The 26876-nt window shown below is 50.5% G+C and overlaps 1 protein-coding gene across 2 annotated transcripts in view; it reads right to left on the reverse strand.

Annotated features, from left to right (window-relative positions):
• The window catches only part of CACNA1H (calcium voltage-gated channel subunit alpha1 H), a 160145-nt gene that overhangs the window by 7337 nt on the left and 125932 nt on the right, over positions 1 to 26876 (reverse strand). For both annotated transcript variants that reach the window (XM_064390916.1, XM_064390915.1), the window contains exons 26-32: positions 17370 to 17521; positions 14642 to 14751; positions 13758 to 13891; positions 13003 to 13073; positions 6312 to 6390; positions 4424 to 4545; positions 3537 to 3833 (exon numbers count right to left, since the gene is read on the reverse strand). In XM_064390916.1, coding sequence (XP_064246986.1) covers positions 3537 to 3833; positions 4424 to 4545; positions 6312 to 6390; positions 13003 to 13073; positions 13758 to 13891; positions 14642 to 14751; positions 17370 to 17521 — 965 coding nt within the window. The remainder of the gene's footprint in view (positions 1 to 3536; positions 3834 to 4423; positions 4546 to 6311; positions 6391 to 13002; positions 13074 to 13757; positions 13892 to 14641; positions 14752 to 17369; positions 17522 to 26876) is intronic.

Raw genomic sequence — 26876 nt, forward strand, 5'->3', positions numbered from 1 at the left:
TTTGTGAATCATGGGGTCAATGCTAATTATTACCTGGCTGGGGACCCGTTGCTGTGACACACCCCAGTGTGAATTTACAGGGAATTTACAGGGAATTCCTTCCCTTTTTGCTTCCCAGCCTTGTGCTGGTGTCCCCTCTGGGATCTCACCCCGAGCCTGCAGCCAGGGTTACACTGAGGGAAGAGCTCAGGATGTGGCTGGAATAAAGGGAGGCATCGATGACCCACCACTAAAAAAGTCATTTTTTTGTCCAAAGTCAACTATTGGATAATCAGAGAGAAAGGAAGGGCCAGGAAAAAGGAGCCCATTTGTTAAACACATGGAAAAAGCAGCATTTCTCACATTTTCCTGATCTGATGTTCCAAGAGGAGGAACAGGAGGTGTGAAGGTGACATCCTTCTCCTCACACAGAGGACAGAGGGGCCAAAACAACTCCTGGAAATTCTCCCCAGAACACCCTCACAGGGCAGACATTTAAACACATCAACACCACTGCAAACCTCGAGGCCTCTCTCCTAAAACCTGCAGCATTTTGGGCACCTCGGAGCCCTGAAGAAGGAGGCAGAGGAAGGAGAAGACACCGTGGCAGTGAGGGTGGGGTGTGGAGCCTGTCTGGGGGTTGAAAAGAGATTTTTCTTTGCTGGGTCTGGTTGGAAGTGCCCACACAGAGCTCACCACAAACCTTAAACCTGACCCTGCTCAGCCAATCCATCCTGGGGTCACGGGGAGCTTTAGGGACACAAATGAGGTCCCTGGGGTGCTGATGGAGAAGCTGAGAGGTGATGCCAGGACTTGGCCAAGTGCTGGGGCAGCAGGAGCCCTGGGCCAGGCTCTGCAGCCTGGCTGGACACGTTCCCCTCCCAATTTCCCCTTTTATCTCAACCACAGTGAATCCCTCTGGCTCTCCCTTCACATCAGCCTCCCAGTGACTGATTGAAACCATTTTCCCAGCTGTATGTCTTAAATTAAATGTATTTTGCTTTGCTCTGCCAGCAAAACTTGTCCCTGAGATCCCTCAGGTTTGGAGCTCACCGAGGATCTGGTTAAATCTGGATTTTAACTTTTACTTCTGGCTTAGAAATGTCTTCCCTCAGCTCCCTGAAGGTGCACACCCCAAGATGAATGACTCCATGCTTTTACCCTGTGGAGCCTGGCTGGGAAGGAGAGGCCAGCAGGTATTTGCAGCTCCTTGGCATCCAGCTCTGCCAGCTGTGGCCGTGCCCAGGAGCCACCCAGGGCTCCCAGCTGACGGATGACAGCCTCAGCAGGCAGTGCCAGCTGGTCCCTGGCCATCCCAGCTCATCAGCTCCTCCAGCACAGCATCGCCAGGGCTGGGGCAGCCAGGGGCTCCTGCTCAGCTCCGAGAACAAAAGGTCTCAGCACCTGAACAGGAGGATCTCAGGATTTGGCTCCTAAAGCTCAGCTTGGCTGTGCCTGGGACAAATGAACAAAAGCCCTTCTTGACACCAGCCACTTCAATTTTTAAGGGTTCAGCTGTTGAGAGCTGACTGAATTAAGGACGTGGGTAAATTTCAAATGAAATGAGGGATTGAAATATGAACCATGGATGGGAAATTTGTTGGCTCCCACCTGGAGAGCAGCTCGGGACAGTGAGGATGGTTTGGAGACATCACTGCTGCTCCTCCTCCTTGCTGGGAAACACCTGCTGCACTCCAGAGCCTGAGCCCATACCCTGGAAATCAGGATGGGACCTGGGCATGGGGGGTGACTGGGAGCAGAGGGGGTTGAAGCCCTTCTGGTTTGCTAGGAATTTCCCTGGAGCATCTCCTGAATTCCCAGCTCAGGGGATTGCTGGAAGCCTGAGGTGTTGATCCCCCCCTGCCTCAGTTTCCTCAGTATCACAAACAAGTTCTTACAATAACAATAAAATCAAACCTGACACTGTTTTCTCCACAAACAAAAAACTCTGCTTGCAGCTCTGGGTTTAAGATTTGAAGTCACACCAAATGCACATTTTAAAAGCTAAAAAGAGGATTTCACTCCTGTCCCACACAGGGCTGATCGCTCTGGGATTTCCCAGCTGGAAAGGACAGAGGCTGGGAAGGTTGTGGCTGTGAAGGGACAGGTTTGGGACAGCTCAGACACAGCCCCAAAGCACAGCACACGATGGTGGGACATCAGCCACCTCAGCCTGGTGGCCTGGGCTGTTGTGGGATGGTGGCAGGACATGGTGGGAGGATAAGGGGACACTTCTCCCCCTCAGCACCTCCAGGGTTAAAAGGAGGCTCTGATGTGCTTTGGAAGATGAGGAAAACCCAAGGAGAATGAGCTGTTTGCACTCCCAGCCTGTGTGAAAGGACGTGCCCTCTCTTCCCTCAATTAGAAAAGAAAAGCAACCTGTGCATTTCCCTGCAGGAATGTTTGTCAGGAGCAACATTCAAACAGCCAATTCCCCATCGCTGTGTAACCAAAGCTTTCTCCTCGCCCTAATGGAGTCTGATAGATTTCACAAAAATCTAATTTAATGTAATTTAATCTCCAAGCCCCCACTGATTTCGCGGTAGATTTATTTGTGATCGTGGTGACAAAGCAGTTCCATGTTCACTCTTAATCACAGGCTGCTGACATGGGCTGAGACAATTATCTCACACCCTCCTCCCCCTGCACTTCTGGTTGTTTTCCTGGAGGACTGACAGGGATCAGAGAGCAGGAAATGTCCTAAAAATCAACCCAGGAACCTCCAAAAAAATCAACCCAGGGACTTCCAAAAAATCAACCCAGGGACTTCCAAAAATCAACCAGGAACCTCCAAAAATCAACCAGGAACCTCCAAAAATAAACCCAGGGACCTTCAAAAATCAACCCAGGAACCTCCAAAAAAATCAACCCAGGGACTTCCAAAAATCAACCCAGGGACTTCCAAAAATCAACCCAGGGACTTCCAAAAATCAACCAGAAACCTCCAAAAATAAACCCAGGGACCTTCAAAAATCAACCCAGGGACTTCCAAAAATCAACCCAGGAACCTCCAAAAATCAAGCCAGGGACCTCCAAAAATCAACCCAGGGACCTCCAGCTCCTTGCTGAGGGGCTCTGATAATTCCCAAGTTCTCCATGTCCTAAGCAGAGCCATGAGAGCTGCAGTTTTACAGCAGCACTGAATTGCTGGAGGATCCTCTGGAAATCCCAAAGTGGGATTTATCCCACTGTGAAGGGAATTGATCCCATCTCATGCTGGAGGTGCCAGGGCTCCCAGCATTCCCAGGATTTTTGGGATTGCTCGGTCCTGCTGCCCTGAAAAATGACAAGGACTGACTGGGACAGCAGGACAGGGCTTTTATGGCTCTGAACTTTAAATCCACAACCTGAGAATGAAGCAGAGAGATGGACTTTGAACCCTCCTCTGGAATAATGGCCAGGATGAGTTTCCAGCACCTTCCACCTCCAGGAGCCCTGGGAGCTGCCTCAGGACGTGGGGTGGAGGTGACATCCCTGCTGCAGGGGCTGGGACTGCTCCCTGAGTCCTGTCCCTCTGGCTCTGTGTGGGATCCATCCCTCCCCAGCCCAGCTCTCACCAGGCCTTGCTGCTGGCCCTTGCTGTGCTCCAGGTTCCCGTGCAGTGCCCGGCTCTCCCCGGCCACCGCCCCACTCCTGCTCCCTCTGGACATCTCCAGCTCGATCTCAGCGTCCATCTCAGCGTCCTCCTTGGCCTCCTTGTTGCTCTCCTCCAGGTGCTTCATCAGCACTGCCACCACCACGTTGACCAGGACGAACTGGGCGATGAGGACGAAGGTGACGAAGTAGACGGGGGAGATGACGGGCAGGTAGCTGAGGCAGTGCTTGTCCTCCCGCGTGCACTCCCGGAGCGTGTCCTGCAGCACGGGCACAGGGCAGGCATTAGAGAGCCTCTGCCTGGGCCCCGGGGGCAGAAACACCAGGAGAACACAAGGAGGGTACAGCTGAAACGGGTAAGAGGAAATACGGGGGTTGTGAATTGCAGCAACAACAAGGAGGGGAATGGGCTGCCCAGAAGTTTTGGATTTCTCAGCTCCTGGAGCGTTCCAGGTCAGGTGGGAGAGAACATGGGGCAACCTGAGGTAGTGAAAGGTGTCTCTACTCATGGCAGGGGTGGAACTGGATGAGCTTTAAGGTCCCTTCCAGCCCAAACCGTTCCATGATCCTGAGATTCTGTGACACGTCCCAAAGGCACAGCACATGGTTACTCCTCCCAGTCAAAACACTGGCATAATTGTCCTTAAATATTACATCCAGGAACAAAGCTTCAGGCTGGGTGAGAATTAGGACAAATCTTGAAAACATACCTGGCTTTTCTATTAGGAAGACTCACTTTGATGTTTTAAGAGGAAACATTTTTGTTTGCACCCAAGAGTTGCCTGAATCCGTTTGAAAACTGCACCTACAGCCCTCCAGAGAGGAGGAAGCTGCCAGAGGCTGCACACACCTTCATGATCCCGTTCCAGTTGTCCCCCGTGGACACCCTGAAGAGGGTGAGGAAGGCCATGCCGAAGTTGGTGAAGGTGGCGTGGCGGCTCAGCCCTTCACAGGGATTCTCCTCGCTGCAATCTGTGGGGCAGGGAAGGAGCAGCACATCAGCCAAACCACGCTGGAGCATCCACAGCAGCCCCCAGAGCTGGGGGTGGCACCCTGAGCCACGTCCCGTGGATTGTGGCACCAGGGGGTGGTGACATCCTGCTCAGAACAGGGGGAAAGGTGTTTTCAGCTGGGGACAGGACACCAGGAGGTGTGGAAATGTTGGTGGTGGAATTCTCATCCCTGGAAACATTCAAGGCCACGTTGGACAGGGTTTGGAGCAAGCTGGGCTAGTGCAAAGTGTCCCTGCCCATGGCAAGGGGTGGCACTGGATGGGCTTTGAAGTCCTTTTCAACCCAAATTCCTTCTGATTTCTGTGATTTTCTTTACTCCTGCTCTACAGCCTCCTTTGTCTGCTTTCCTGTTGATTGCACCCTCGCCTTGATGATTTTTTACATCCACCACGAGGGATATTTTCACTGAGATAAAGTGGAGCAATTTGACATTTTCCCCCTGAGAATTAATAGCCTAATGAATGCAAATTGAACATATGAAATATCCATCTTCCCATAAAACACAGCCTCGTTAAATATCCATTAGGACAGGCAGCAATGGCTCTTGGTTGGGCATTTCAGTCTTAGGTAATTATTCTGAGGTAAATTGGAAGGAAAAACAAAAAAAAAGATCCAAGAAAAACCCACAAATGACCAGTCCTGGGGGAGAGAGGGCTGATGGTTCTTGTGGCTGGCATGGACTGATCAGGAAAAGGAAGGAATATTCCCATTAAATTGGGCTGGGAAGCAGAGTCCTGCCCCAGTGGGGTTTCCTGGGCTGGCATTGCCCAGGTGTGTGTGGGAACACCACCAGAGCCATTTCTCACCCCTGTGACTGAACAAACACACCCATAACTCCAGGGGTGGAATACAAACCCACGCTGTTTCACTCGGGGTGGGTGCAGAACTAATTCCTTCCCCGGAATTTGTGAGAGACTGAAAAATAATTTGGTTTTGGTTGAAAGAATGATTCTGCTCTCAGGCACTTGTAATCTGAGCAGAGGGCTGGGCTCATAAAGGGGATTAATGACAGCCATAAACTCTGCTCAGGAAGGGCCCTTCTGGTGCTCCTGGAGCTCTAATTGGGATGGAAATGTTGAGGATGCAGACACAGCTCCCTCCAACAGCATTTGCCAGGCTGGGCAAGGCCGGGCTTTGCTCTGATTTTAGTGATGGGCACATTCCTGAGCAGCTGCAGTGTCCTCAGGCTGGAGGATTAATTAATGCTGGACAAGCAGGAAGCACTGGATGCCTCCTGATTGATGGAGAGAGGGGAAGGTGATGCTGAGAACGGGGGGCAGAGGAGCCCTGCGAGTGGAGGAGCCAAGTGCAGAGAACTGATGGGCTGTGGGGGAAGCTGTGAGCAGGGACATGTTTATGGTGGCATCTCTCCAGCAGGAACCTGACCCCCATCCAGCTCTGCAGACTCGTGCTCTGTCTCCAGTAGCAAACTTGAACAAATCCATGCTGGGCAGTGATATTTAAAAAGCCAAGAGTTCCTCTCCAGCCAAGGGTGGCGCTGGCCAGAGCCCTGGACGTGTGTGTGTGTTTGTGTGTCAGAAAGGCTCTGTGCTACATCCTCGTGTGTCAGCCGTGACCCCGAGATCAAGAGAAACCTTCCATCTTCAGAACATGAGTGTGAAGCTGAGGAAGGCCCAGAATGAGAGAGACAGGGAGAAAAGGAAGCAGCAGATACCAAATAAACACCAACCGGATGGAGCCAGCGGCCTCGGGCCCATTACTCACCCAGCTTGCCAAACAATTCCACTCCCAGGGCAGCATAGATAAAAAACAGGAGCATAAAAAGTAGGCCAAGGTTCCCTACCTACACAAGGAGAAAGCAGAACAAGGGTCAGGCAAGTCGAGGTCATGAATGAAATCACTCCATCACATTTTCAACACAAGCACAGCAGGGATGGGGGCCAGAGGCAAACCAGCTTTCCCCTGGGACCAGCAGCCTGCTCCCTCTCTGAGTTCTGCTCCAAGGGGCCCAGGGATGTCCTTGTGTGGGGGAAGGAGCAGAAATGCCCTGGGGGAAGCAGCAGCTTCTCCATCACCCTGCACTCTGGAATTTGGCCACCCCAGGGCAGTGTGTGGGGCAGGGCTGCTTTGGCACCTCTGCCCTTTCCTTTCCTGGGACTCTGAGACAGCAGCAGCCCACGAGAGGAGCTGGTTTCCAAAGGTTTCACTGGCATGGAGGGCTTGCAGTGCTCCAGGGAGAGGAGAACTCCCCGAGCCTCTTCCTTTACAGGCCCTTCTCAACAAGAGCTTCCCAGATTTCAGCTTTCCGTGTCCCACAGGGAAATCCTGATCCCAAGCACCAGCACTGGCAGCTCCAGGTGCTGCTGGAGGAGTTCCAAGCCCCCAGGGCGGCCGGAGGGGGTGACAAGTGACATGGAAACAGCACAAAAGCTCTTGACACCACCAGCATCACAGCTCTCCGTGCTGGATCCCATCCCAGCACAGAATCCACGCCTCAAAAACGAATCCTGGAGCAGATTTTTGGTGATTCAGGCAGAGAACACGAAGGGCAGAGTGACCTGACCTGCTCCCATTTATCTCTGCTGCCACTTTAGTCTCTCTGTTAGCAGCTCCTCACTGAGACAAAGTGAGTTCTCTGCACCACCAGCAGGATTTTATCCCTAAAAACCAAGGAGCTAGGAGGTGATCCAGGCAGTGAGGCCCAGGGATTCCTGATCTCTGAGGTGCATTTTAGTGAACTCTGAGTTTGGGAGAGTTTTCTTCTCTGATGTGGCACAGCCACAGATTTTTTTTTGGTTATTTGGACTGTGCTTAATTTAATCAGAAAGTTTATCAGTGTGATATCTGTCATTATAAAATTAACACAGCTCTTGCTGATGAAAGAGAGGATTTTTTATATTAAACAAATGGGAATAGTCCAATCACCCAGTGCAGGCTGTAATTGCTATAAAGCCTAAACTGGCTCTGCAATTTCCCTAACATTATTACAATCCTCCAGGGAATAATAAAGATAAAACAGGGATGTGGATGGCTGGGCTGGGTTATTTCATCTGCCTCTGCTGCCTCCTGGAATAGCTCCTGTCTGCTGGACCACTGATGGTTTGGGAGCCATTAGAAAGAGCAGGCACAAGCACAAGCACACCACACACACTGCTGGGGAGGCAAACGAGCAAATAATTACAGGGAATTAAAATAAAATTGATAAACAAACTTTCGAGGCTGAGGTAACAGAAGAGGGTGTTGGATTTTGCTCTAAGCAGCCTGAGTATTATTTGATGCCTGAAAAATCAGCCCTGGAAACTTATGGCATGGATGAAATTCCAAAGAATTGAGGGTAATGCGGGAGTTATTAGCAGGTTATCTGAAAAAGGTTTTATCTGGATTTCCACAGAGAGGAGAGGGAAGAGGGAATGGGGAAGGGAAAGAAGGAGAAGGAAAAGGGGAAGGAGATGGAAGGAGAAGGAGAAGGAGAAGGAGAAGGAGAAGGAGAAGGAGAAGGAGAAGGAGAAGGAGAAGGAGAAGGAGAAGGAGAAGGAGAAGGAGAACGAGAGAGAAAGGGAAAGGGTAAGGAAAAGGGAAAAGGAAAGGAAAAGGAAAAGGAAAAGGAAAAGGAAAAGGAAAAGGAAAAGGAAAAGGAAAAGGAAAAGGAAAAGGAAAAGGAAAAGGAAAAGGAAAAGGAAAAAGGAAAAAAGGAAAAAGGAAAGGGAAAGGAAAAAGGAAAAGGAAAAGGAAAAGGAAAAGGAAAAGGAAAAGGAAAAGGAAAAGGAAAAAAGGAAAAAGGAAAAAAGGAAAAAGGAAAAAAGGAAAAAGGAAAAGAAAAAAAAGGAAAAGGAAAAGGAAAAGGAAAAGGAAAAGGAAAAGGAAAAGGAAAAGGAAAAGGAAAAGGAAAAGGAAAAGGAAAAGGAAAAGGAAAAGGAAAAGGAAAAGGAAAAGGACAATCCCTCTTCAGCCCATGGCCTCCACCAAGGCCTGGCATGGAGAAGGACCCAGGCACCTTCCCAGGGATGTGCTGGGGAGCAGGAGCTGGGTCAGGGGCTGAGCACAGCCTGGGGGTGTCTGTGACCCTGGTGGGCCACTCCCATCCTGGAACTCCAGGTCCCTTTGGAATCCCCTCAGGGATACGTGATCCATGTCTCTGAGCACTCTGAGACCTACTGAGAGCAGGCAGGAGGAGATGGTGCATGCATGGAGGGATGGGAGGGGGCAGGAGCTTTTCTCCAGAGCTGGGATCCAGCCTGTGCTGGATGCTCCAGCAGGAACAGAAATCCAGCTCTGGCAGCAGCCTCAGCCCCAGCAGGCCCTGAGGAGGGGTTCTGCTCCAGCAGAAGTGAGCAGCTCAGCCCAGGCTCTGGAATCCACAGCTCCCCTTAACCTGGGCACAGAACACTCCAGACATCCCCTCTCCCTGGCAGCCAGGGGCTATCCATCAGGGGAAATGTGGGAAATGGATTTGTAGGGAATTCTCACAGAAGGCTCACACCGTGTGCATCTGAATGCAAACCTTGAGATGAGAAATGCTGGCTTAGGAATAGGACAGACATTGTTGGGAGAGAAATGGAACTAGAAACAACTTCCAATGAAAAGGAAGGCACTGGAATCCAGTGCCAGGGGGGCTGTGCCTGCAGGGACAGGAGCACAGATAAAGAACATTTTGGGGATATTCTTGGTGCCCTGAGGACCCCAGAGAAGCCCCAAGAGCTGGAGATGCTGGTGAGTATCAGTGGCTCTCCTGGACCTGCCCTTCTGGAAGGCAGGCTGGCAGCACTGGGGGGCTGTGGGGACACTGGCATTGTCCTCCTGCCACCCAGAGGGGCAGGGAGAGCCTCCAGGAGGGGCTGCAGCCTCTCCCAGTGGATCCCAGCTGGATCTGGGCCCTACCACTGCAGAAGCCCTGGAATAAGCTCCTCAGCTCAAGGGAAGGCTTCCCTCTCCACACACCCAGCACCTCTGGGGAGGCACTGATGGAATTTGTGTCTCTGCCCCTCTCTGGCTGAAGCCACTTCCTCCTGAGCCTCTTCCTGCTCTGACATCCATTGGCATTCCCATTTTTGATGCACTCAGTTCCCTGGAATGTCTGTCCAGAGCAATTCCTCACAAAATTAAGCTCCTGCCAAGCCTTTCCAAGGCCATGATCCCTCCCCATCTTCCTTCCAGCACTCTCCAGCCAAGGCAGTAATCCTGGCAGTGGCATAACACAGCCTGATTTATGCACCATGCCCAGGAGAAAATGGACACATCTGCCTGGAAAACAGAGGCCATCTGTGAGAATTCCAGCACTGGTGGAGAGCCAGAAGCTTGGAGGGTGAAGTCACCTCAGGCTGACCTGAGCAAGGTCCCCTTTGTGTGTCCCCTCAGCCCCATGGAGCCTGCAGGATTTTTGTACCTCTGGAGCTCTGTGTCACTGAGGGGTCCCTTGGGGATCTCTGCAGCACAGCCCACACCTCCCCACCCCCCCAAATCCACCTTCCCCAGGGCTGGCTGCTCACACATTCCCACTCCTGCCCCCTGATCCCATCCCTGTGGCTCTCCAGGGGCTGGCAAGGGCAGGTTGTTGGTTTTGTCCCCCAGCTGCTGTGGGACAATGCCAGAAAAGCCCTCCAGGAGCTCAAACTGAGACAAGCCCAGGAATTACAGCACCAAGAGGAGCTAAACTCCTGGGCAGGGGCAAATTCAGGTCCTGCCCTTGAGGGCTCTGCTGGAATGAGGAGTTTTCCACTCTTTTCTTGGCACAGAGTCCCTGTGGGGGCAGTTCCAAGCTGGTGAAGACAGAGAGGAGTCTCTTGTACAGCCTGCAGGGAATTAATGTGATCAAGTGAGACCAGAGAAGGGAAAACAACCCAGATCTTCTGACTGGGAAGTTCCACATCTTATTGATGTTGGAGGGTGGGAATTGGGCTGGACTGCAGTTGTCCTCCCCACCAGGAAGAGCTGAGGCAGCTCAGCAGTGACTGCTGGGGGATTCACTTCCACCAGGAGCATTTGAACCCTGATCTGACACAGAAGGGAACTTTGGAAAACACCCCAGATCTGACACAGAAAGGGGCTTTGGACAATACCCCAAATCTGACACAAAAAGGGGCTTTGGAAAGCTGGGAGTGGGATGCAAACAGGAGCCTTAGAGAGCAGCCCTTGTTTCCAAACCCAGAAACCACCAGACACAGCAGCAAGGAAATGATCAGTGATGGATGAGTGGTGTAATTCATTATGGAGCCTTAACGAGCATGAGCTCAGAAAGAAGAGGAAAACACTTGAAGCAGGCCTTGAAAAGCTGCTCCACACCGAGAGATTAAAGGAGTTCACTGCTCTCCTGTTCTCCAGACTGCAGGAGATTATTTTATCTACCAGTGCTACAAAAAGGAGAAGTGCTACAGATAAGAAGCAAAATTACATCCAAACCTTGTTAATTCAGACTAAACTCACCAGATATTTTTTTTTTAGTAAGAAGAGTAAACATGAATGTGTTCCATCAACAGGGGATGGCTGATTCCCTAACACTGGATCCCTAAAACAAGAACCAGGGATTGGGAGGACGTGGAGAAGGTGGGCAGAGAATCTGAGATCATTCCCTGACCATTCTTTCTGTCTCTGTGGCCTCTCCTAATTTTTTTTTCTCTTCTCAATCTCATTTTTCCCCACAGACCAGGTGGAGGAGAAGGTCTTTGACCACAGGCTGAGGTCACCACACAGAGGCAGGGCAGGAACACTTTGAAGAGCAGCTCAAGCTCAGTGTGAAATCCCAAAAGAGGAGATTAATCCTGTGACAGTCCTGGATCAAAATGCTACATTCCCCCAAATTTGGGGATAATTGGTTCTCCGAGTGTTACTCAAATTGCTGAATAAAAACCAAATCCAAAGCTGATGAAAATCACCCCCCAGAAATGCAGTGGCAGTTCCTTGTCATCGTCAGCCCATAAATGGGCATTCTCCACACACCAGACAAAGAATTTCCCCCCAAACCTGAATGAATAAACATTAAATTAGCTTTTTTTTTTATCACTTAGAAACCACATTCTATGAGGATTTTCCAGCTGTGGTTTTAGGATGCTAATTTAATTAGGGTAGGAACTCATGCCCTGCCTTGGAAATGAAAGCTGCAGCTTTATGAAGAGTGATGGTTCTCAGAGAGCTCTTCTTAAAATTCCCTTCTCATTTTCTGAGCTTCACTGCAGACCAAAGTGGCATTTTTTTTATCTGCACGAGATCTGCTTGGAATATCCCTGGGGTTTTCCCTTGACAAGAAACCTTGCTGGGAATGCAAACTGCAAGCAAACCCCAAGGAACCCAAAAACCTGGCCAGGAGCCACCCTATTGTTTGGGGAGGGGACAGAAAACAAGGAGGGAGAGAAAATATGGGCTGTGGTGACAATGCTTTGTAAACTGAAAACCAGACACAAATCCAAGGATTTCTTGAAATGCCAGCCCAGGGGTCAGGTTGGTAAATCCCTGTTTTAACCTCAGCCCACATCATTGAGGAAATCTGGATGCCAAAGGGCAAATGCTGGGGTTAAAACCACCTTCATGGCAATGATGATCAAAGCAAAGGAAAGAAATTCCCCATTTTCCAGCTCTCCTGGAACAGATTGTGGGTTGGTTTGCACTTAGGAACTGAGTCCCAGGGGTGGTTTTGGGTAATTCCATGTTTTCTGCTGGGTCTCTTGTGGCCACTCATCCTCTGGAGGAGACTCCCACCCACGTGGGGTCTGCCCTTGGCTGCTCCTGGATCCAGGGAATTGGGATGGGCAGGGTTAATCTGAGTTAACTCCAACACTGAACCATCAGAGCTCACACCAGCACACCCACAAACGAGCAGAACACACCTTAAAAAGGATAAAATAAAAAAACCAAACACCTTGGAATTCTGATGGAGGACTGAAAACCAGCAAAAAGTTTCTTTCTTTCCTTTTCTCAGGTCCATAAAAAAAGGGTCCCAGGAAGTGAACACTTGCAGGATCCTATCAAATTCCCTGAGTCTGGAAGTGTTGCTGTTTCTCTTGCAGCTCAGGTGAATTTGGTGATTGGTGACCCCAAATTAAGATTTTTACCCCCAGAAGCATCTCCCCAGTTTGCCTTTCCAAGGCTGCAGCACCTCTGTCAATAACTGTGATTTTTCCTGCCTCCCAAATTAAACTCCTGAGTTGGGAGCTCCCAGAGCTTTCTCCAGCATCCTTCTCTGTCCCTCCTGGTGCTCCCCAAACTTGCCAGTGAAATCTGAGGTTGGTACAAGCTCTGCCTACAGGAATTTGCTCTCTGGGAACTCTTTTCCCATCGTTTTGCTTCTCCCATCAAACACCCCAGGATGAGCCATGCAAAACTCCACTCCCACGGCCTGGAGAAAGCTGAGACCCTCCCCAGGTGGCTTCTGGAGGCCACCAAGCACAGAGCTGTCCCCAGGCCCCAGAGGCACTTCTGTCCCCAAGGGGAGCACCCTGGGCATGGGGGAATTTTGGGGGCTTACCTGGGGCAGGGCTTGCACCACCGTGTCCAGCAGAGCTCTCATGCCCGTGGCCATTTTCAGCAGTTTCAGCACTGAAATGAGGAGCAAATCCTGCTCAGCAGGATTGCAGGGAAAATCCAGGGAGGAAATGGAGGTTCAGGTCTTGTAGGGAGGATTTAAATCTCCCTTGCTGCTGTTTGGACACGTGGGGAGGTCTCTGCTTCCCATCAGGGCTGAACGTCCCCATCAGTCCCAAGGGGAATGCATTCCCACTGCCAGGGGGTTCTGGGATTTTGGGAAGGAATTCCCCCCTGGGAGGATGGGGAGGGGCTGAAACAGAATTCCCAGAGAAGCTGTGGCTGCCCCTGGATCCCTGGAAGTGTCCAAGGCCATGCTGGGATGGTGGAAGGTGTCCCTGCCATGGCAGGGGTGGAATGGGATGGGCTTTAAGGTCTCTTCCAGCCCAAACCATCCTGGAATTCCATGAAAATGGACAAAACCCTACAAGAACTCACCCCAGTGTGCCCAGGCAGGAAAATGGGAGGCACCTCCCCAGTGAAGAGCATCTTCCCAAGCCCTAATTGCCATCACTTCCCACCCTGCTCTGGACCAGGACAAAAGCTCTGGGATCCCAGGCTGGAAGCAGAACCCAACCCCACGGGACCCCCAGCTGCTCTCTGAGCTGCCATTCCACGTTCCCCACTGGAAATGAACCAGCAGGCTGGAAGGACAAACAGCCAAAGGATTCCCTGGGCTGTCTGGAGGGCAGGACACACCGCGGGCTATCCTGAGCACCCTCATGATGCGGATGATGGTGGGGTTGATGGGCAGGGCAGCGTTCATCTCGATCTCCTCCAGAGTGATCCCCACGATGGACAGCAGCACGATGGCCATGTCCAGCTGGTTCCACCTGCAGAGACAGGAAGGACAAACAAAATTCAAATTGTACACGTTTTGTGTTAATGACAGGCACCAACAAATCCTAAATGCATCTTTCTTGGATGAAGTTAATTATCTAAAATTACTCCTCTTGAGTTTTAATACAATATATCTTTTATAGTTCTATTTCTCCAAAGTATTAAGTTTCTTTTTTATAAAACCATCCTTTAAAACTTATTTTTATTTCTATTTTGCTCTCAACAATATCTATCTTATTCTATAATATTTCCAAATCAATATTTCTAATCTCAAAGTTTATACACAAATATACACTATAGCAACTTTCTATTAAGTTTGAAAAATTTTCTACAAATCTATTTCCCACACATCTCCTCATTCTCATCTGGCCTGTGATTTTTAGGTGGTACAAAACCAGCTCAGAGCAGCTGGCACAGACATCCTGTGAGCCACAAAATCTGGGAAGTGACTGGGAGCTGACTGGGAAGTGTTCCTGACCTCTAAGCTGAGCTGCTCAGGCCTGGTGGAAAGGGAAATACCGGGGGAAAAGATTAATCTGGAATTTGGGGAGATTTCCTGAATTCCTCCTGCAAAGCACCGCCAGCAGTTCTTAGGATTTTTAGTTCTTACACTACAAAGTTTGCACCCACTGAGAGCCGGCCCCGGGCTCTTCCCGTGTCACCACAGTGTTGTTACATCTCCTCTGAAATTGGGTCAGTCCAGCCCCGAATCCCAAATCCACAGGGGTCCAAAATGCTCTCACCTGTCCTTAAAAAACCTCCGGAAACCAAAGGCCACCAGCTTGAGCAGCGCCTCGAACACAAAGACGATGGTGAACACGTAGTTGCAGTACTTGAGGGCTTCATCCAGGGACTGGAAAGACAGATCCCAGTTAGGCCAGCCCAGTTATCCCTTCCTAGACCCCCACGGAGGGACTGGCAGGGAGCAGGGTGAGAGGAGCACAGAAATTTCAGGAATAAAGGCATAAAGGCTCGTGGAGCTCACTAAATCACCCAGCAGAACTGAAATAAAGGCTTAGCCCCTGAGTCAAACAAAACCATCCAAAAGCACTGGGATTAGCTCCGCAAAAAATGTCAGGTTCAAGCTCAGTGCACAAATTGTTCAGCCTGGGCCAGACACGAAAGAATTCACCCCTTCCCCATCTCCTGAAGATTCCTTGGTCTGAAGCGCCCAGCCTTGGGGGGAAGAAAAGCCTTGATGGATCATTTCTTGATTCCAGCCCTGGGGGACAAAAGCTTTGCTTAAAAAGCTGAGGAAAATAAATAAACCTTGGAGATGGATGAAACCTTTCCCTGTTGAAAAATGGGACATCTCCAGAGCTGGGCAAAGCGTGTCCATATTTGGTGCAACGTTGCCGCTGTCCCCGGAGCCGCCCTCGGAAGTCAGGAATCCACAGTGTTTACACTTGGGGATGATGAGTGTTTATAATGGATTTCATTGGAGCTGGGGGCCAACAATAGCAAAGGAATCTTGTGGGGCCTTAAAATAGACAGCTGGGGGTGGGGGGAGCAGCTCTTGGGGTGGGGAGGGACTGGGGGACAGGAGGGAGGGAGGGGGGGTTTAGTTCAGTGTAGAGCAGGACTCTGAATTTCCAATGAAAAATGGGAATTGTGAGCATCAAAGCAGACAAAAATGGAAAGAAATGCAGCAGAGGAGGCTGCAGGGAACCCCAGGGCACAGGAAAGCTCTTTTTGTCCCCTCTGTGTGATGCCTGACCCCACACAGTGAGGTCACCAGGGCATGGCCATGCCCTGATTTTTGGAATGAGAGCTGGAAGTTTCTTAGGTGTTGGCAACAATCCCTATTTTTGTTCCAGTACCTAAAATAAAATGGCACCTTAAAAACCACAGGACAATTTCCTGTTCCATCCAAAGCCTGAGCCTGACTTCTGCCATTGTTTGTGAGCGTTTGCATTTGGATTTACAACTCTGTGTTAAGTGAACGTAAACCAAGAGTAAATAAAACCTAACCTGGATAAACAACACTTCCATGGGAAACAAAGGAATTGCCCTGGTGTAAAACACACACACACACAGGTTGCCCTCTGGCTCAGCATCCAGGAGGCATTTCATGCAATGCTGGAAAAGTAAATGCTGAGCCAGAGCTTCATAAATGACAACCAAATGGAAAATTTATAGATGGAAAATGTATAAATTGATATAAATTTATGTATCAGCCCCTCTGATTTCTGTCAAAGGTGCTCTGAGGGGAGAATGATTTTATAATGCATTAAAAAAGTGAGGATTGTACTTTTAAATTGGTTTATTCAGAATTCATTGAGGAAAAGAAACACTCTGCATGCCGTAACTCCGAGTTTATATCTGTTAATGGAATGTTCTAAAACTCTGCACTGTTTTCCAGTGTGAGGCTCAGTCAGGTTTGGGATCAGGGGAGGAAATGAATATTTGGATTGGTCTTTTTCTGGTAAAAGCTTAATTCACTTTCCATTAGCTGGGTTTTTTTACCCAAAGCAGGGAAATGGAGTTTTTGCCTGAGGCAGGGACTCCCAAATGGCAGAGCTGGGTCAGAATGCTGAGGCTCCCCAAAAACTGGGGGTGCCTTTTTGGGACTACCTAAAACCAGAGGCTAGACAAAATTAGGGGATAAAAAATGTTTCTATTTATTGATTATTCTATTTATTGATTATTCTATTTATTATTCTATTCAGGTACATTTGGGGCAGACAAAAGCTACACCCCAAAATGGACCACGGGTCAGGGGTTTTCACACTTTGATAAGTTTGGGCCATTTGCATATCGGGGAATTAATCTTCCAATTACAGCTTCAGGTAATGAAGTAATTTTCCTCAGGTTTGCTCCCCCAGCTCACTTTTGTTTACATTTCTGGGGTCTGAGCCAGTGAGGTGTCCTTGACTGCCAGGCCTGGAGAGGAATTGTTGTGTCTGCCCAAAATGGGAAAGCAGCAGCTCACACTGCACATGGAGCTTGGAGTTACACACTGAAGAATTACAGCATTACAAATACATGGAAAACACAAAATCTGAACCCCTAAAACACCACTGGGAATGTCCCCAGTGCCAGTTTCCTCCCAGGGGAGCTGTGCTGGGGGCAGCTCCTACCTTGGGCTGGTTGTAGGTGCTACACCAGAGTGTAGAGCTCTACACTAAAGAACTGCAGCATTACAAATACATGGAAAACACAAAATCTGAACCCCTAAAACATCACTGGGAAAGAACTGCACATTACAAATAAATGGAAAACACAAAATCTAACCCCCTAAAACATCCCTGGGAATGTCCCCAGTGCCAGTTTCCTCCCAAGGGAGCCGTGCTGGGGCAGCTCCTACCTTGGGCTGGTTGTAGTTGCTACACTAGAGTGTAGAGTTTTACACAAAATAATTACAGCATTACAAATACATAAAAACCACAAAATCTGAACCCCTAAAACAACCCTGGGAATGTCCCCAGTGCCAGTTTCCTCCCAGGTGAGCCGTGCTGGGGCAGCTCCTACCTTGGGCTGGTTGTAGTGCTCCATGGACATGGTGATGACGTTGACGCCGATGATGAAGGTGATGAAGAGGTCGAGGTAGTGGCTGGTGCACAGGCTGTGGATGTACCTCCTGGCCGGGGAGTAGTCGGCGTAGTAGGGCCTGCGCTGGGCTTCTGTGGGGACACAGGGGACAGCCGTGAGCCAGGGGCGCTGCGGGGGGGTGGCACCAGCCTGAAGGTCATGTCCCGGCTGGAGATGGGGTGAACAAAGGTGGACAAACCATGGGAAGTGGCTGAGTGATCGCTGAGTGGTCTCTGTGTGATCCCTGAGTGATCCCTGATTGATTCTTGTGTAATTCCTGAGAATCTGAGTGATCCTTGAGTGATCCCTGATGAATGATTCCTGTGTGATCTCTGTGTAATTCCTGTGTGATCCCTGAGTGATCCCTGATTGATTCTTGTGTAATTCCTGAGATTCTGAGTGATCCCTGATGAATGATTCCTGTGTGATCTCTGTGTAATTCCTGAGTGATCCCTGAGTGATCCTTGTGTAACTCCTGAGATTCCTGTATGATCCCTGAGTGATCCTTGAGTGATCCTTGATGAATGATTCCTGTGTGATTCCCGTGTGATCCCTGAGTGATCTCTGTGTGATCCCTGAGTGATCCCTGATTGATTCTTGTGTAATTCCTGAGAATCTGAGTGATCCCTGATGAATGATTCCTGTGTGATCTCTGTGTAATTCCTGTGTGATCCCTGAGTGATTCTTGTGTAATTCCTGAGATTCTGAGTGATCCTTGAGCGATCCCTGATGAATGATTCCTATGTGATCCCTGTGTAATTCCTGTGTGATCCCTGAGTGATTCTTGTGTAATTCCTGAGATTCCTGTATGATCCATGAGTGATTACTGAGTGATCCCTGAGTGATTCTGAGTGATCCTTGACTGATCCCTGATGAATGATTCCTGTGTGATTCCTGTGTAATTCCCATGTGATCCCTGATTGATTCTTGTGTAATTCCTGAGATTCCTGAGTGATCCCTGATGATTGATTCCTGTGTGATCCCTGAGTGATCTGTGATGAATGATTCCTGTGTGATCCCTGTGTAATTCCTGAGTGATTCTGAGTGATCCCCATGTAATCCCTGAGTGATTCTTGTGTAATTACTGAGATTCCTGAGTGATACCTGATATATTCCTGTGTGATCCCTGAGTGATTCCTGATTATTTTGTAATTTCTGAGTGATTCCTGAGTGATCCCTGTGTGATCCCTAAGTGATTCTGAATGATCCCTGATTGATTCCTGTGTAATCCCTGAGTGATTCTTGTGTAATTCCTGAGTGATTCCTGAAATATTCCTGTGTAATCCCTGAGTAACTCCTGGTTCTTGTGTAAATCTTGAGTGATCCATGAGTGATCCCTGTGTAATTCTTGAGTGATTCCTGAGTGATTCTGAGTGATCCCTGACTGTTCCCTGAGTGATTCCTGATTCTTGTGTAATTCCTGAATGGTCCCTGAGTGATCCCTGACTGATCCCTGAGCAATTCCTGATTCTTGTGTAATTCCTGACTGATCCCTGACTGATCCCTGACTGATTCCTGATTCTTGTGTAATTCCTGAATGGTCCCTGAGTGATCCCTGAGTGATCCCTGAGCAATTCCTGATTCTTGTGTAATTCCTGAATGATCCCTAAGTGATCCCTGTGTAATTTCTGAGTGATCCCTGACTGATCCCTGTGCGATCCCACCTCCCACCACAGGCAGTGGTTTTTGGGATGAGCAGACTGGTGCCAGCCAGGTCTGTGTCCCACAGTCTCCTCCTGGCACGGGAAGCAGGGGAGGAGCAGGATGGACACGGGACCCAAAGCGAGGGAGAAGCTTCAAAGCCACCAAAGCTGCAGCTGCAGAGGGCAGAGCTGGGCCAGCACTCGTCTCTCCCAATCCTGCAGGTGCCAGGAACATCCCAGCTGGGAGGAGAACATGCCCCGAGCTCCAGAAGGTTTTTGGGGCCCTTGGAAGGCCTAAGGAAAAGCAGCAGGGCATTCCTGAGGGATGGGAGCACACAGGACACAGCCACAAAGCGCTTGGCTCTGTCAGGACAACCAGCACAAGCTCCTCTGGAAAAAGAAATATACATTTATGTTTCTAAAATAGATAATTAAACAATATATCTAGGGCTCAGGGCATGGCATCTAAAACCATTCACGTGAATTTTGTATCTCTGCCTCTGGTTGGGATTCCTCCTTTCTTTCTCTTCAAAATGTGGAAATTTCTGCCCGTGACCAAATTCCTGGCAGCGTTCCAAGGAGAGTGTTTGGACCCAGGGCTGCATTTACTGCCTGGGTCTCTCTCCAATGAAAGTGTGACCACAGGGATGGCTGTGGGCACTCAAATTCCTTTCAAGCTGCAGCAATGTAAATATCCTGAGTTTACACGAGGCCAAGGCAGCATTACTGTGGATTTTACAAGTGGAAGAGACACCGAGGTCACACCAAGTCAGAGCAGGATTGTTCCTCACAGAAAGGGGATTTTGCAAATATTTCAGCAAATTCAGCTTTCAGTGCATGAAGGGCTCAGAAGAAGTTGCTTCACCTTGACAATAAGGAGGGAAATGAGTTCAGAAGCACTCAGTGCCCTCCTGAAATCCATCTCCCACTCCTCTCATCCTGCTAATACCTTTCAGATGGAAGGACTCTTGAAATGTGGGAGTTTTTTGTTGTTTTTTTTTTTTTTTTTGGTGCAACCGATGCCAGATCAGAATCCAAAACCTTAAAATTAATTGGATAAAGGGAAACAGAATCTGCAGCTCCCTTTCAACTACATTTTTTTTTTCCTGGTAGTTAAAAGTACAGTGGAGGCATTTAAAAAACATTTCCTTCTGACCAGGGTCACCAAGGCTTTTTTTTTGCTCTGCTAAGGGGTGTGGAAAAACAAGATGAAAGCAACCAGAGTTGTTTTTGAATACATTTTTTTTCTGTTGCTTTCATGTGCCTTAATCCTACGAGTCATCTTGGACTGCTGGGGCTGTCTGTGCTACTGAGCTCAGCCTGCCTGAAAAATAACAATAAAAACATTGCAGTATAATATTTATTTCAGCCTGTACAATGTGCTTTCATGTGTTTTCAGGATTACAACATCCTTGTCCTTTTTGTTTTTTAATTATTTTTAGGGAAATGTCTTCTTGGGAGTGCAAATAACTCCTTGGGAGGTCTGAGAATACCCTTAATAGTTAAATGTTATATTAAAGGACTATTAATTAATGATAAATGGTTGATTAATAATTTCAGGAGCTGAGCAGGGATGAGCTGGCAGCACATAAGGAAAAGAAGTTGCAGGTGGTTTCAACCACCCTTCACCTGCCCAAATCCCTGATTTATTCACCACTCAGCAAAAGATCAGGTGTTTATTCTGTTTTATCAGAATTACAGAAGGAGAATCACAAGAAGACATTTTCCCCTGTCAGGCACTGAGCTGAAAACCTCCTAAATTCCCTGGCAGCTCCTTCTGTCCTTGGGCTGGAGAGGAAAAACCAAGGAGGAAGCAGCAGGCCCAGAGGTGGCTCTGTCCCACAGCACAGAGAGCCCCCACAGCTCTCTCTCAGCCCTGCCCAAATTCCTGCTGGGAAAACTTAGGCCAGGCTTAACCCGGGGGAGCTCCAGGTGAAGCCTGGCTCCTCCAGGATGCACACAGCCCAAGGGCACAGGAGGGGACAGGCAAGGAATTCCAGCAGGGGAAAACATCCAAGGAGGGCTGGCATGGAGGTGACAGGGGTGACAATAACCACGTGCAGCAGGGCCATGCTCGGGGGCACCCCATGCAGTGTCCACTCCAGGAGATGCTGCCCGTGCCAGGCTGGCAGAGGGAGCTGGGATGTGCCCGGGGAGGGCAGGAATGTGCCTGGGGAGGGCAGGAATGTGCCCAGGGAGAGCAGGAATGTGCCCAGGGAGAGCAGGAATGTGCCCAGGGATGTGCCCAGGATGCGCCTGAGGAGTTGGGATGTGCCCTGAGAGAGCAGGAATGTGCCCAGAGATGTGCCCGAGGAGCTGGGATGTGCCCAGGGATGTGCCCAGGGATGTGCCTGGAGGGAGCCAGGATGTGCCCGAGGAGTTGGGGTGTGCCTGGAGGGAGCAGGAATGTGCTCAGGGAGAGCAGGAATGTGCCCAGGGAGAGCAGGAATGTGCCCAGGGATGTGCCCAGGGATGTCTCCAGGGATGAGCCCAGGGAAGTGCCCAGGGAAGTGCCAAGTGAGTGCCCAGGGATATGCCCAGGGATAAGCCTAGGGATGTGCCCAGGGGAGTGCCCAGGGAAATGCAGTGCCCAGGGAAGTGCCCAGGGAAGTGCCCAGGGATTTTCCCCAGGAATTTGCCCAGGGAAGTGCCCAGGGAAGTGCAGTGCCCAGGGATGTGCCCACGGATGAGCCCAGGGAAGTGCCCAGGGATTTTCCCCAGGAATTTGCCCAGGGAAGTGCCCAGGGAAGTGCAGTGCCCAGGGATGAGCCCAGGGATGTGCCCAGGGAAGTGCCCAGGGATGTGCCCACGGATGAGCCCAGGGATGTGCCCAGGGAAGTGCCCAGGGAAGTGCCCAGGGATGAGCCCAGGGATGTGCCCAGGGATGTGCCCAGGGATTTGCCCAGGGATGAGCCCAGGGATTTGCCCAGGGATGTGCCCAGGGAAGTGCCCAGCAGCCAGGGCTGGCTCAGTGCTCCCAGGAGGGCCGGGGGGCTGCAGCAGGGTGGGAGCAGAGGGGAGCAGCCCCACACAGCTCTGGCAGGACTGGCAGAGCTCCAGGGCTCCACAGCCCCAGCTCTGGGCATCCCCAAGCCCTTCAGCGTTGGCAGCACAGCAAAGAGCTCTGGGCTCCTCCCAGTTCACATTTTTAACTCTCAGGGGGAATTTAAACCCCAAGATTGTGTTGAGGGTTCACTGCACACACCCCCAGTGCTGCTGGCACAACCAGAGCCGTGGGAGCTGTGGGAGAACCTGGGTGGGGAGGATTCTGCTCCATGGGAGGAGGGCACAGCCCCCAGGGGAGCCCAGGACCCACTGCTGATCCCAGCAGGCAAAACACAACCTGTGCCCTGGGCTCTCGGGGAAAATGGGCTTTGGGATCAGGCTGCCACCAGCCAGCTGGCAGATTTCTGTCATCAGGGAATGGTGTGGGTGGGAGGGACCTCAAAGCCCATCCAGTGCCACCCCTGCCATGGCAGGGACACCTTCCACTGTGCCAGGCTGCTCCAAGTCCCATCCTGCCTGGGCACGTTGGGGTTCTTGTAGGGTTTTGTCCATTTTCATAGAATTCCATGATGGTTTGGGTTGGGAGGGACTTAAAGCCCATCCCATTCCACCCCTGCCATGGCAGGGACACCTTCCACCATCCCAGCATGGCCTTGGACACTTCCAGGGATCCAGGGGCAGGCACAGCTTCTCTGGGAATTCCATCCCACCCCCTTTCCATCCTCCCAGGTAGGAATTCCTTCCCAAAATCCCAGAACCCCCTGGCAGTGGGAATGCATTCCCTTGTCCTGGCACTCTGTGCTCTGTAAATGCTCTCCCTCCATCAAACACAGACAAATTTCCCTTCAGCTGCTGGCTTGAACTGGTAGAAGGCAGGGAAAAAAGCAACCATCAAACAGATAAAAAAAGGAAAATCCCAGCTTTTCCTCCCCCTAGCTTTTAGATGCTGGCTAATACTTGAATCTCACCTCTCTGCAGAGTATTTCAACTTTGCTTGTGGTTCTGCTGACATGGAAATTAATGAAGCCCCGTCCTCCCCTGGCTTAAAAGCATTTTTAGTTGGCATTACAATTCCCAGCTCCAGCTCCTCCATTACAATGCTCTGCATGAAACATTAGAAAGCCCTAATGGGGTTATTCATGCCTGGAACAGAGCAGCTCTGTACCTGCAGCTGCCTGGAAAAACAAGCAGCAGGGTTTGAGAATTCCCTGCTTGGAAACTCTGACCACTCAGGGGTACAGCACCTAAAATTGCAGCTGCAGCTCAAGTGGTTCTGCTGGATACAGAGAGGGTTGTGGCACTGAGAGGCAGTTTAAATTCAAACATCACCATGTGCCACCCTCCAGATAAAGGTTCCAGTCACTGCTCTGAAAGGCACCTCTGCTGGGGCTTAAAATTTCCCTCATCCTTCCACAATTCCCAGCTCTGGTGGGAAAAGCCTCAGAGGAACAGATTTGTGGCCACTCTCCTCTCATAGAGCTGAAATCAGGAAAAACTATTTCTGAATTCTCAGTTTTTGGGGTCTTCCTGAAGGGACACCCCTGAAATGCACTCTGCTCCCAGCTAGAGCTGTGATTTCCAGCTTTTCCAGCTTTTCCAGCTTTTCCAGCTCTGCTTTCAGCCCCCCGTGTGACCCAGACCCTCCTGCAGCCTCTGAAGGGCAGAGCTGAGCAGATCCAGGAGGGCTGGATTTGGATCCCACAGGCAGAGCAGAGCAAGCTGCTCCACGTGTTTTTAATGAAATCCTTCATTCTGGGGAGGCTGCTTTGGGTCTGTGTCTTCTGAGAAGCTCATTAAAAGGCTGAGAGCAGCAGGATTGTTAAATTACACTTGGATGTAATGGATGGAGCAGGGACAGCGTCAGGAAAAATATTCTGGTTTATCTTGATTTTTCTTTTTCCCTTCACATAAAAAAAGTTCACTGAGCAGTTCTGCCTTTCAAACCACATCAAATGCATTTCTCAGCGTCCTCACCCCCTGCCCTTGGCTATCCTTGAGCAGAGTGAACCTGCTGCCAATCCCTTCAGCAAACTGGCCTTCAGATGGGGAAGAAGAAATGTTTTGGAAAGACCTGAGGTGGTGACAGCAGAGAACTGGGCTCAGAGGGACCATTCTGCTGAAAAATCACCCCAAAGCAGGGGATGAGTCCCCATCCCACCTGAGAAGGAGCTGGGTCCTGCTGCAGGGCTGAGTCCTCCATGGAGCAATCCCCCTGCTGAGCTCCAAATCCTGGATCCAGCCTGGGACTGATCCCAGATCACCCAGCTGAGGTTTATCCCATTCCCAGACTGTGTCCCAAGAGAATCCCTCTGCCAGACCCCAAATCCTAGATCCAGCCTGGGACTGGCACTCAGGATCACCCAGCTGAGGTTTAACCCATTCCAGGGCTGTGTCCCAGGAGCAATCCCTCTGCCAGGCTCTAAATCCTGGATCCAGTCTGGGACTGGCATTCAGGATCACCCAGCTGAGGTTTAACCTATTCCCAGCCTGCCACAGCTCCTGGTGCATTCCTGTGTGTGCAGGAAGGACAGATCCCTCAGCCCTCAATCCCAGGGGACATCACAGACAGGGGACAGGACACACAGACAAGGTGCCAGGCAGACAGCAAGCCCAGAGGGTGCATTTGTGGCCTAGGCTGGATTTTCCTCCTGTTTAAACACAAATTCTTCCTCCTCTCCTGCTCTGCCCAAGGCTGGGAATGCTGACTGAGGTCAAAGCAGGGATCTCTGTCAGCATTCCCACATTGCTCCCTCCTCTCCCTGGGGTGACCAGGCTGCTCCACAGGGTGACACAGAGTGCTGGGACACAGGGAAGCAGTGGAAGGGACACATGGAAGCAGAGGAAGCTGCCAGCTGCTGTCACCATGCAGATCCCACAGCTCCACGAGCACACACACACTGCTCACAGTCACAGCTCACATCTTTCTGAGTCTGCCACGGTTTTTTTATCAAATCCATCAGTCACCTAAATCACCCAGGAGGTTCAAACCCCTCCCAACTGAAACAGAAATACATCCCCTGAAATGGAAACAGCAATTTCCCCAAAGTGTAGCAGATATTTGGGTTCACCTTGTTAACAGCTCCAGTTTGGATGCCAAGCTGTCCTTGCAGGTAGAGCCAGACATTTTCAGGGAACCTTCTGGAAGCCCAGCACATGGCCAAATGTTTCACTTCTCAGCTGCTCTATTGACTTGATCCCCTTCCAGAAATCTGTCCTCCTCCCTGAGTGCTCTCCATGAAATGTTACAAGGCTCATCTGTGCAATGCCTGGGCTGAAATAGCTCCTTGGAGGTGGTGGATAAAGAGGGACAATGTCACAGTGTCCATCACTTTGACAGGGACTGGCTCTTTCTGTGTCTGAGCTGTGGAGTCACAGCCAGGCTTTAATAAGATTTATTTCCTAATCAGGAACTGAGCTGTGCCTCCATACCTGCACCCCTGTTCTCTCAAAGGATCCTTAAAATTGCTTTTCTTTAAAAATTTCATATAAACTTGGAGTTTATCTGAATGTCTTTTAGGTCAGCACATTGGGGCAGAACCTGCACAAGGAGGACCCCTGGGACCCTGAAACTGATTCTCCTCCCTGTGCTGGAAATGCTGCCTTCAGTATTTCCACCCTCACACTCCCAAAGCAAAATGGGAAAAAGGGAAGGAAATTGCATTTGAACTCTTGGAAATCTCTGGGGAGACTCAGTGTCTGAGCTGGATTTCATTTTGAGCCAGGCACTGAACTCACAACTGGCTAAAATCAAAAGGGCTTGGCCCTCCCTGTGGTGTCATTAAGGCCGTGTGGGGACAGCAGTGCCACCATTTAGTGCTGAAGTGTCCCCTGGCTCTACCAAGGAGCACCAGGGGAGCAGGAGAGGGGCTGTGAGGGACACAGCTCCTGCCCCAGGCCTGGAGGGAAGCAGGGAATGGGATGGGGCCCTGTCCTTGGAGCTGGGCTGCTTTTCCAGCTGGAAACGGATATCCATGGCTTGATGTGTGGGACACAAGCAATTTGTCACAATGTTTGGTCCTTCCAGGAGATGACATGGCCAGGCAGAGTCACAGCACTGCTGCAAGCAAGCAGGGCCAGAAAAGCTCAGCCTTACCTCTGACTAAGCTCAGCTTTGGTCTCAGTGGCCAAGCCAGGTTTGCTCACCCCTCAAAAATGCCTGGCAGGCTCTCCCTGCTCACCGAGACTTCTGGGAAAGCTGGGACTGCTTTCCTGGCAGGTTTCCTGGGAATACCCTCCCAGGTGCAGCGTGCCCAGGGGAGGTGGGAACGGGCAGGATTGGGGCAGGAAAGGAGCACAGGCTCGGGTGGTTTTGGGGTCTGATGGTCCCTATGAGATCCACTGAGGAGGAAATTTTGGCTAAAGGCCATTTTTGGCTAATGGCCCTGCCCCTGGCCAGTGTTCCAAGGACAAAACAAGCCTCAGGATTGAGTCCCAGCCTGGAATGGGACGAGCATCTCGTGTCGTGGCCATGCTCCCAAGAGGAATTCTCCCTGCAGCCCCACCCTGGGGCTCCCCTGCTGTCCCCTGGCTCTGTCCATGCCCCCATGCAGTGTCTGTGGCATGCGGGGCCATGCTCCAGGACTCCCAGACAGCATCAGCACTGCTTCAGCTGAGAAAAGAACCCCCAAATCAAAGCCCACCACCATCCTCAGATGCAGGCGGCGCGTTAAGGGAGCCTCAGAGTGGCCTCCAGGCACAGGGGGAGCAGGGAAACTGTTCCCCGCTGTGTCCCTTGGTGCTTGGGACAGCATGGCCTTGCAGAGAGGACTCTGCTGGAGGAGCCTTTTCCCCCCAGCCA

This window comes from Passer domesticus, chromosome 15 (assembly GCF_036417665.1).
Source record: "Passer domesticus isolate bPasDom1 chromosome 15, bPasDom1.hap1, whole genome shotgun sequence".
In the NCBI taxonomy this organism is placed as follows: domain Eukaryota; kingdom Metazoa; phylum Chordata; class Aves; order Passeriformes; family Passeridae; genus Passer; species Passer domesticus.